The sequence below is a fragment of the Branchiostoma floridae genome, chromosome 1 (genome assembly GCF_000003815.2).
Source record: "Branchiostoma floridae strain S238N-H82 chromosome 1, Bfl_VNyyK, whole genome shotgun sequence".
Classification (NCBI taxonomy): Eukaryota; Metazoa; Chordata; class Leptocardii; order Amphioxiformes; family Branchiostomatidae; genus Branchiostoma; species Branchiostoma floridae.
Window position 1 is genome coordinate 11287809 of NC_049979.1, and position 11674 is coordinate 11299482.

At 45.3% G+C, this 11674-nt stretch overlaps 1 protein-coding gene across 1 annotated transcript in view; it reads left to right on the top strand.

Moving 5' to 3' along the window:
* LOC118426837 (glutamate receptor ionotropic, delta-2-like) overlaps window positions 1–11385 on the top strand; it is a 30593-nt gene extending 19208 nt beyond the window's left edge. The window contains exons 9-18 of the mRNA XM_035836387.1: window positions 591–707; window positions 1519–1629; window positions 2032–2223; window positions 2747–2905; window positions 5045–5204; window positions 5568–5742; window positions 7317–7468; window positions 8346–8502; window positions 8847–9096; window positions 9674–11385. Of these exons, the coding sequence (XP_035692280.1) occupies window positions 591–707; window positions 1519–1629; window positions 2032–2223; window positions 2747–2905; window positions 5045–5204; window positions 5568–5742; window positions 7317–7468; window positions 8346–8502; window positions 8847–9096; window positions 9674–9970 (1770 nt within the window). The 3' untranslated portion in view covers window positions 9971–11385. The remainder of the gene's footprint in view (window positions 1–590; window positions 708–1518; window positions 1630–2031; window positions 2224–2746; window positions 2906–5044; window positions 5205–5567; window positions 5743–7316; window positions 7469–8345; window positions 8503–8846; window positions 9097–9673) is intronic.
* Window positions 11386–11674: the final 289 nt, after the last annotated feature.

An 11674-nucleotide genomic window follows, 5' to 3' on the forward strand; every position in this document is an offset into this window, starting at 1 on the left:
TTGTTTTCCTTACCATTTTCATCCAATGGTAGGCAGTAAGATGCCATCCAAGCGTTTCTTTTACCCATCCCAAAATCACGATGACTGATGACCCCACAAACTCAACATGAGCTGAAAAACGTATGACTGGTGATGAAGTGTGGTGCAATTTCTCACCATCTCACACGAGGCGAAAAATATATTTTGTCACTTTTGGCTACCAACTGATCCAGCGTTTGGAAGGTTTTGTCTCATCCCAACCTAACCAGGAACAAATCATCCTATTGTAGTCAACAGTCATCCATCATCTGCAGTCTGTTGCACAATATTCTCAGGGCACGCCCTTGGTATCTTCAGCAAGCTTGTGTGGGATACAGTCTTGAGACGGTAAAACTCTAAAAAAAATTGATGAATGCAACTAATCATAATCACCCAGATAAGAAAATGGACGAGGTGATGCTGAGATCATGAACAGTTGGTGCAGCACCATTAACCCATTGCCCTGATTGTCCTGTACTTCAAACGCGTGCCGCGATCTCCACTAACCAGTGCCTTGATACAGTCCTGCTCTTCAAACGTGCACCGCGATGCTCATTAACCTATTGCCACAGGTCAGGACGCCGGGGGTGCTGGGCAAGTCAGGGTTCGATGACACGGGCTACAACATCAACTCCCAGATGCAGGTCCTCAGGCTGGAGAAAGTGGTCAATAAAACAAGAGTGCAAGTGGTAAGGCGTCTGCTCTCCTGTCAGAAATTATCTATTCAATCAGATTGTGCTTGCCTGTTTTTAGGTATCCCTGTTCACATTTATTACCTCCATGAAAAATTTTAAAGTTTAATTTTTTTGGGTAAAGGTTTTGCCTTGTATCACGCCGTGTCCAGATACCAACCACACGTGTAGCCGTTCTTTTTTTTGGCAAAGGCCGGTTTGAATATGAGATAAAGCTAATCACGGCCGGGTAGCTGAGGATATCATTTGTAGGGTATTCGATCCGATCCTGTGCTCAATGTTATTTTGTGCGTGGGCAATTGGAAGTGTGTTCGTTGAAAAGCTTGCCACAATATAGTCAAGTAGCCTGGATTTTGTTTGCTGAAAAACAGAAGCCTCAAAATGATACTTGGAATATAAAATCGAGCGTCTGTACCTTGATAGATACCCTCTTACCAAAGAACTCCCAAACCAGTCAACTGTTAGAAGGTTATTACATCAGCTCCCAAAGTCTGGGTGGATATAGCTCTTCATTGACTGCACATAGATCGTAGTCCGCCTCCTCCATCGGTACCGTTCAGCACAGACAGGTGGAATCGAGATTAACTCATAAAGAGGAAACTGCATTTTCATCGACCTCATTTGTCGTGGAACTCTCATATGTGCTGAGCAGAGAAGATAGTATGGACCATTTTTCAAGCTTAGGTATGATCCGGTAGGGGTTTAGACCCCAAAACTTTCCACTGCATGGAAATTACTCTACCCTCTAGTCATTGTACGGCTGTTTGTTCCCCATATGACCTGTGTTATCTGACGATGTCGTCCCCAGGCTGGTATGTGGGACCCCGTGACCCGACTGAACACCACCGCCCGGACCTTACCTGGTGCCAACCCGCGGATAGACATACGGAACAAAACATTCAGGGTGGTGACACTGGAGGTCAGCTTCTTTCTAACGTAGATAGCTACATAATTTATCATTATACAATTTCATACATTGGAACAAGAAGCAGTCAACTCTCTTAACTCGCCCATGATTAATTGTAAAACTTAACTGTTGAAAATATTGTATCGCTTCGTTTCACCTTAGGCAACATTATGAAATACTGTGTTTACCTATTTGGCAATACATATAAAGATTGAATTTAGAGCAACCGTTCATTGTTGAGAAGATTGTATCAATCCGTCTTACCTTTCGAAAGGTAAAGGTAAAACACGTCTAATTGCGGAGCAATACATAACAAGATATCATTGATATTTAGGATGTATGAGATGGGATGTGAGAAATGAAGCCCTTGTGACACATTTGCGTTTACCCTGAAGTGCTACTTCTGACTTCCAGGAGGAGCCGTTTGTGTTCAAGAGAATCACTCCTATCGGCGTGAAGTGGGAGGGTTTCGCCATGGACATGCTGACGGAGCTGTCCAAGCTCCTCGGGTTTAAGTACAAGGTGTATGAAGTACAGGACAAGAAGTACGGCAGCCCTCAGGAGGACGGCACGTGGAGCGGCATGATCGGTGACGTCATGCAGGGGGTACGTGCCGAGCCTCTTCTATCATTCCTTACACATCGCTTTGATATTCTATGACAGCCGAGGACAGACTGGGGTCAACTATGTAAAAATGTATGCGACTCTTTTACCTTAGTGCCTTGTGACTGGCATCAAACTGCTCAGATTAAAATTGCACTCCGACCGAAAATCTTGTTATCAAACGCTGTTAACTCTGGAAGGGGGCCTCATATGTATATGACCTGGCAGTGAGATATTATGTTATGAAACAGTCCGATTTACACCGGTGTCTGCAGGCGGTATCTCTGGCGGGGCTACTAAGCAAAAAATTTCCCGGATAATTTGTCCCGGGTTGATTTTAACTGCGAGTTAAGAGAATCCTGGGGCCCGATCGTGCCCCCAAAATAGTACGGTAGTTATTCACGGGGTTACGCCCGGGAGAGTAGGAAAACAGCCCGTAAACTACCTGGTGGGCGCTTTTTCCAAATTCAAATGGGACCGAAACACAACACAGGCTAGTGTCAACTTTATTCTCTATGACTTTCAGGACGCGGATTTTGCCCTGAGCGCCATCACCATCACCCCTCAGCGGGAGAGAGTGGTAGACTTCACCAAGAGATACATGGACTTTGCGGTGGGCATTCTGCTGAGAAAACCTGTCAAGAAAACAGACCTCTTCGTCTTCCTGGACCCCTTCCACGTGAACGTAAGTAGGCCCCCTATTCCACCAGGCGGCGAACTCGCTGCGATCTAAATTTGATTTGTGCAAATTCTTGGCTTCATTATTGAAATATCATGCAAACTGTAAACGTATGACTGAAAAGACAACAAAACGCACAAAGCGCAAAAGAAGATCCCTCGTTCGTAGCGGCGTCATCGCCCTAGTGGAATTCAGGTCTTGTACTTGATGAGTGAACTAGTGTGTCATGGAACTATTCCTAGTAGGACATTGTGTCCTTGGGAAGGACTTTACACGACTTGTCTCACTCCACTCAGGTGTAAATGGGTTCCTGACTTCGATTGGGGAGGTAAAAATCTGCATATGGTGTAAGGAGAGGGATGGGCTGCAGCTTCCAATACTGTGCACAAAACACAGTGATTGACCCAACAACCCTCTGCCACTACGGCCTCAAACTATGGGATCTTTAACCTTTAGAACAGTTGTACCAATAATACCCAGGGAACAGGACACAATGTCCTTATTAAGGTTAAATTGGCATTACTGTTCCGTCGAATGATCGTATCCATACAATAGAAGACTATATGAAGATGGCACGCTCGCCGTGCTTTGCCGACAGCTAAAATGATGAATGAGCGTACCGGGTCTATACGGAACCCGCAATATGTTTAGAAATGTCTTGTCGACGGCTTGTCATTTGCTATAGCATGAATGTTGCTTCATTTTCTTTTCTTGTGCTCATAATTACTCGTATCCTTCAGTGCCTATTCTGAGACGGGCGCCAGTTGCAAGGGTCCATCCGTTATGTATCTAATTATTACTGACGAACGGAGTTATAGATTCATCTAACTTACTTCAGTGTGAATTATGATGACAACTTGTACTACAATGAATTAATCGATGTAGATTTACGTCCTATCTCAATGGTACTATGAATCATCAGAAAATCAATGAGCGAGCCCTTGTTCATTTGTAACACTCGGGATACTTTATCTAGGCCTATGCAAAAGTGAGAAAGGCCACTGCTACTACATTTTCTTCTTTGTTCGGTTTGGAGGAAAATCATTCACTAAAAAGTGGCCATATGCATCATTTTAGAAAGCCAGTTTTGAGACGGGCGCCAGATAACAGATAAAGGTAGTCCCATAACGTTTTTGAGGCATTAGGGCAGTGGGTTGTTATCAACGGGGTCTGGGGCACAATATTGGAAGGCTGGAGCTTATCCCTCTCCTTAGACAGCCTTTCAACACCACCCCAAACAAAGACAGGCACCCATTTTTATACCTGGATGGAATAAGGAAGGTGGTGTAAATTGCTTTCCCAGGGACACTACGTCAAGCCAGGAATCAAACCCCTGACCTCTCGATCTCGTGTCCTCTCACCCAGCCAGTTTTATAACTAGCTGCAGGACGTTGTAATTGTGCAAACGTCACGACTTTCTCGTGGCCTCTTCCGTGACTGAACATCCGTAACGACGCGGCGTAATGTCTTTAAGTAACCACAGTGGCGTGGTCTGTCAGGAGTCACGAAGGAAGCGAGTGGACGGCTGCGTCATGAAATCACCAATTACTGGACTCGTGCGTGCACAGTGGATGGAACTGAATGAAATACAAAATGTACATGTTAATATCGTCTGGATAGCATTCATATTGTTTCACCACTTTATAACTGTATACATAGTTCCTAATAATCTAGAAGGTCATGAGTTCTCCTGCATTGTATACTTTAGCCTATGCAAGTAAATAAATCTTAAACTTGATCCATGGACTTCAGGGGCCAGGGTAGCCACCTGTCAGCAGCACAACACAGGTTGTAACATAGCAGCGGTGCCCCGTACGTGCAGGAGGGTTGACAGGCAAGGTTGGGAAAAGACTAGGATCCTGAAAGCACACAAATTCTACATACATACGTAAAACGTGTATACGCATGTTGTATTGACAGAGCATAATTAAGTATGGTCTAAGAGTAAAATATTGAACAAAGACGGTTAGTTAGTTATCACTCCATTGGTCGAGCTTGTCTCATGCATTGATGTTTCTGACTGATATGTTCCTGAAGAAGATAAGCTGTTCTAGCGGTCCTGGGCTGACACTGAGCAAATTCGCTACTGTTGAATATCAGGGACAGAGCTAACGCCGGTCCCACCCGTGTCGCCCGTTGCTGCAGGTGTGGCTGTGCACCATCGCGGCGTTCATCCTGGTCAGCGCGGTCTTGTTTCTGCTGCACAGAATCGGCACCAGGAAGACGAGCGACGACCCGAGCGACGGGCCCGACTTTAACCTGAGGAACACCATGTGGTTCGTGTACGGGTCCTTCGTGCAGCAAGGTAGTAGGGGACGGCATGGTTTTCACACATTTCACTCACTCTTACCTTACATTTGACCACGTTTTCGGTAGCGTTTGTTTGTGGCTTCTTGGTTTAGCGGCATATGATATTACAAGAAGCTTTTCCTACATCCTTGTCATGTTTGTTGTCTTGGTAGATGTTGGTAAAACAAAGGACAAGTTCGACTATGTTTCTCCTAACGGATTTCTGTGGTGTTGCAGCATAATCTAAGTATATGTATCTCATCTATGGCATACTATAATCATGATTTTGGGATAGTACATGCAGCTTTCTTGGAACTGCTGAGGTCTTTTTTGCCGGAGATTCAAGCGTGAAATCACTCAAAATATCGTTCTTTAACAGGTGGAGACCTGACGATCGGACGCATGCCCACTCGGATCCTGACCGGTGTATGGTGGCTCTTCACCCTCATTATCATATCATCCTACACGGCCAACCTGGCAGCTTTCCTTACCGTGACCCGGATGGACTCGCCCATCCGATCCTTCGATGACCTCGCCTCACAGACTGAAATACCGTAAGGCTCGACATTTACTACATCTTAGGCCATGTTGATAATTACCTCCATGAAATGTCATGGAATGGAGGTTATATTTTCTGTTATGTGTCTCTGTCTGTGTAGATGATTACTCAAGAACGGCTGGATGGATTGGTTTCATACTTGTTGTGTTGGTGGGGTGTGATGAAAGCTCGAATCGAGCCGGGAGCCGGGAGCCGTATCTGTCGTTATAATCGATGTAATAATATCAGAAATCACCCCTATATTTGAGATATATTGGTACAGGCATCGTGCTTTATGTGTTTGTTAATGGGCTTAGCTCAAAGCAGATGGTGAGGTGACAGCTGTTTGGGGAACCCCAAGTTTTTTTTAATATGATAATTAGTTTTATTTATGTCTGCTCAGTATATCATGGAGATGTGAAGCGTAAGTATAATTGTAAGAAGTTGAGGTACATTTAACGATAATGCTTAACAGGTATGGATGTCTCACATATTGTACTGCTGATTTGAGTGACATGGTGATTAAACTGCCATTAGGTCCTCTCATCTGGGTTGGGTGTCAGAAGTTTTATGGGCGATACAGATGTTCTGATTTTGTTACGATAAGGGACAGTTGCTAGTTGTCTCTTTCGCAGCCAATGGTACTTGTTTTTTAGCAGACGGGGTTGGCGCCAAGTATTCATCTTACAGTTGGTGTAGGGCTGTCAGAGGAAAGTGTGCATCTCGTTTTTGTACCGTGTGAACAGCTGATGTTATGACATATTGGTGGAAAATCAAATCACCATCTGACTAAAGTTGGCCACATCCCTTCTTCTTTCTGAGTTTCCCAACTTCCTCCCACCACACAGCTCTGGGGCACATAGTCGAACCTCAATAATGCTGACAACCTTAGACATTTTTTAAAATTCGTGAACACCACGCTACCATATGCCGTCGACCTCTTAAACGCATATTACACAATTAAGTGTCACATTTTGATAATTACTAATCAGATGGACATCCTCTGTGTCATTAAATAAATACACCACTACTTTCCCATAACATTTATATTATATAACCATTACTCTCAAATACAACCGACTATAAACATACATACCATCCACAAAAAAGCAATAAATATTTCATGGAGGTATGAGGTCCCCGAACTCTAGTTTTTATATGGATGACATCCTCTGCACCCCAGCAAATTATTTGGTATAAAAGCTGCCGCTCTCGCACGTTTCGCCTCCCTGTCTCTTCTCATGATGGCCACTGCTCCGATTATCTCATACTACTTGTCTCTCCATTGAGAGCCTTTCAACGTCTCTAAATGATTCTGTAGAAACAGCTTCTTTTCTCGCACTGACAAACCATGAAAATCTGTCGATGATAACTGTTTCCCTCATCTATACAGTCTCCAAGCCCCCCCAAACTAATGTTCACTGCTATTTCATTGCATTATGATTTCTACCATCTATAACCTTAGTTCATTGCCTAGAAGCGGTCAAATGGCATTGCTTTGAACAAACTCCTTACAAACACACACCAACTGATTACAATACCACTGTTTTCATGGAGTGACGAAGGAACGGTGAATACAATATGTTGCAGGTACGGGACGGTTACAGACACCAGCATCGCCCAGTTTCTGGCTTCCTCCGATGTTGAGACGTACCAGCGCCTTTGGTCCTTCATGAAGAGTGAGAACAACTCTGCGGCGCTCGTCAGGACGGCGCAGGAAGGGTTCCAGCGGGTCAGGAAAGGTCAGACCACACGAGCGTTACAGACATAAACTGATTCAACTGCATTACAATAGGAGAACGCAAGGTTTATATTGGGCCGGGCGGCAGGATAAGGCTATCCAAAATTTGGCGGGAATACCATAAAGCCCTCCTCCACCCTCCGGTGTTGCCACGTTGGTGTGTAAGTACATCAGCAGGGGGGTAGTCCACAGGTGTAATATAGACTTAGGACACGTACACTGGAAATATGATTCTGTGGTAGCTTCATCGGGAGTAAAAAGGGTATAGTTATAATTTTATGTTCTGCATGATATTACTGTGACTAACGTTATAAGTGAAGGGTAACACGTACAGATTCAATATAACGTTAGGACGCAGTGACGCCGCAAACGTGCCGCAGTCCAGTAAGTGCCAGCGCGAGTCTCCAGGTATCAGCCTGGCTGGTGAATTGTTTATATCAGTTGTAATGAAAATAATACACTAGTGTAGACATTACTTAACTCTTGACTTTCATGTATATGGTAATTCAGCTGCATTGAGTTATCAGACAATGTATATGGAAACCATATCAGGCATATCAGACGTGTATATGGAAACCATAGACGGGATATGATCCTTCTGTACTCGAAGACGACCTTAGGCCAGATTGATTTGATTATATGGATGGCATCCGCGAGCATATCAGTTTTCGGCCATTCCCATTGATAATACATTATAATAAGAACTTAAGTGCAAGTTCATGCCTGAAGACTATTTGCAAACAAAGTATTTTTATTCGATCGCTCGCATCCGTTTTAGGGTTCCCAGAGGATGCCATCCATACAAACAAATCAACACGACCTTATCAGGGCATGTGTGATTGTTCTGCTGACCCAGTTGCCTTCTCTCTGGCTCCCAGGGAAGTACGCCTTCCTGTGGGACGTCCCCGTGATCGAGTACGAGGCTCTCACCGACAAGAACTGCGAGCTGACCACCGTCGGCAAATCCATCTACAGTAAAGGATACGGCATCGCCTTCCCCAGCGCCGACCCCTACAGAGACGAGTTCACATTAGCGTAAGTGTGCGCGTCTCGCGATTGGAAAACGCATGAAAGGCGACACTGCCTACAAAGCAAAGATAAATTAAGGGAATGGACCCCGATATTCATCTTGCACAGGCTAGAGTAACCCCTAAGGAGTGTTTGGCAGGAAAAGTCGAAGTCGGCGCTCATAATACAGTACGGTATCGACCGAACTTGGCAGTGAGGAATAGTACGTCACTTTTGTCATACCTTGTAAGGGCCTACTCTGCTTCTACAAAGGCCTCGATTCGCATCCGTCTCTTATCTGCGGTAGTTCATCTTTTCTATTCACTCCGTTCTAGTGCGTAACGCCCCGCTTGGTCGTTTGTCACCCCCAGTATTCTCCAGCTCCAAGACTCGGGCACGTTGGACAAGCTCAGACACAAGTGGTGGCCCAAGAACGGCAAGTGTAAGCTGGACCAAGATGGTGCCTCCAGCTCCAGCTCCGCGCTAGACCTGGACAACTTCGCGGGTGTTTTCTGCGTGCTCGCCATCGGAGTGGTCCTGGCCTGCGCCGTGGCGCTGCTGGAGGTCCTGTGGCACATGTACCGCAGACGCCGGGAGAAGCGAAACTTTCCAGCCAAGGAGGTAACAGTGTTCTATTAGCCTCCACAACAGGCTTTGTTTCTGACAGTCTTATTTTTGGCTTAATACCTTCACCAGAAGCTTATTGCATTTGTATGAGTCTGTTGTATTGTCAAAACCTTTGACAATAGAAGATACCATACAAAATAGAAAGCCTGATAAAAACGACTAAAAAAATATATTAAAAAAACAGCTGGAGCCTAACTTCAGCTTGGAGAGTTAAAAAAAGTCTCCTCCGGTTATTTGACCCGAGTGATGTAGACACGTGATTTTGCCGCACGTGCGACTGGGTTATAGATTGTTGGAAGATGGTACCGTCCCCCTCCCCGTTGAGAGAAGGTTGGTGTGCTCTGACATAGATGACCTCATTCAATTCTCTCACAAAGTAGTCGGGTTCAGTGTCCATTATGTAGGCCCCTTCCAGAGAGATTGTGCGACTCAGAGACTCTCTGGTCTCTAGTTTTTTGCGTTGATAACCAAATGATCCAGGTAATGTCTACTCGTCTACTATCATTATGGTAATCAAAGAGCACAAATTCGTCACGCGCGGCATCATGTCTTCTACTTTCCTTCCACACAGAACGGAGAGCTGACCTGTAAGGGAGGGTGTCAGAGCCCGTCCAACGTCACTGTCAGGAAAGACGACAACGGCGAGATCCACATCATCGTGTCCCCCACCATCACTCAAGTACAAGTTCAACCGAACTTGTTGATTCCCGCCCAAACACCTGCCAAACCGTCCACATGGGAGCCTACCAAGAGGAACAAAGAGGAATATGTACCTATGAAGAAGGTTGAGTTTGCATTGCCGCCTGAAGGGTGCAGTAAACAACAAGAGTACGTCAGAAATGTGGACGATTTTACGACGCGTCTGTAAGCATGGATGCCTGGTATCAAACATTTGGAGTGCGCAGGACGCGGTGTGCAGTCTCCGCGCGCAGGACTGGTGGACAGGACACACACACAGGGTGGTGTGCCGGATTATCGTACGATTCTGTGCCATAGGAGATTAAATGCAGGAAATCTGACTGTCAAAATATATGCATCGCTGTTGTGGCATCATCCACAGAATGCCGAAAATCAGTACGTACGTACGTACTGTAAGTACGCGTTAAGGTCTTCGATGACTGTAGACCACCGTCGTCTCACGTTGACATGCATGTTCCTTAAGCTGCCGGCGCTGGACATGAGTACAGTACCTGTCGAAGAAACAGTTTTACCGAGTGACCAAGACGCTGACTCGGACGGTGACTCAATGTCAGCATGGCAGTACCTGGGCTGTACCTACTTGTGATGAGTTAGCTTTCGTTGCAGACCCCATCGAACTTTTTTTCTTTAACTACATGTACATGTCAGATTATAGATTGCGGTCAGGTAGAATCGCTTAATCTACAGGTAGAAATCCCAATAGGAGTCTGTCGACGGAAAAATGCACCGGTGCCCGTCAGGAATGTTGCCCCGGCCGGGCTCCGAAGCCACAATTTGCCGGATACCAGGGGTACCCCTCGGTATTGCCCACGGCGTTTATTTGTTGATAGTTCTCGGTATCATTTTGAGTCCGACGTAAATTCAACCCGCTGCCCGACCCGGCCCAAAAATACCCCGGAAGCCCCAAGTTGATCCACGGGGCCACGTACGGGTCACACCCGAAAGTGCCAAAAAACAGCCCGTGAACTGCCCGACAGGGCCCCTTTTCCAACTGGGACCTACGCCTATCAATTTCAAGTCGATCCATTGATCTTAAAATCCTTAAGTAGCATGGATCGACGTTAAAAAGGCTGTCGACACATATCTGCCGGCAGAATTGGCGATTCTGCCAAATTGCAACTTCTACCTTGATCCGGACCTTTATATCATGCCCCGGTAATATACCGTGTTCTGATTGTATGAAATACAGTAACTAGATTTTGATTTTTCTGGCCCAGACGGCCATCACATCTTGGCAAGCAAACAGAACCCAGGAGCTATAAAAAAAAAACCCTGCACGGATCTGAAAAAAGTCTGGCGAGGTCTGCAACGAAGACTACTGCCACGTATGGTCACATGGCCATAGCACGTGCACGACACCATGGTAATATGTTATGTGCCATTTGTATCATAAATAGCCACAACATGTTAGCAGGTTTAAGATGACAGGTGAGCATTATTTTTCATACTTGTCTGTTTACATAATGTCAATACAGATGTCAGTAGGAAGATAAAAGTACAACATCTAAATTGTGGTTTACATCCACCCCGCATTTGGTCATTGTGTCAAAATCAAATCACTTTTTTTGTTGTCATTGCTGTTTTGGAGCGTGATGTATTTTTCTTCGCAGGTCCCCATTTTTAAACAAATAAAACACAATCCCTGTAGCTCTGGAGCCGAGTTTGTTGGTTACATAGCTGCTGTGGAGTGTGCCGTATATTTTTCTTCGCATGTCCCAAATCCGGCCGTGTACGTAACTTTGGAGCCAAGTTACAATACGTAATGTGTGTACGTCAGGGGGGTTAAATTGTCTGGTATCTGTCCTACTACAGCCACAGCTAATAGCTTCCTTGCCAAGAAGAAAACGAACATGCCATACCTCCGTGAAATATT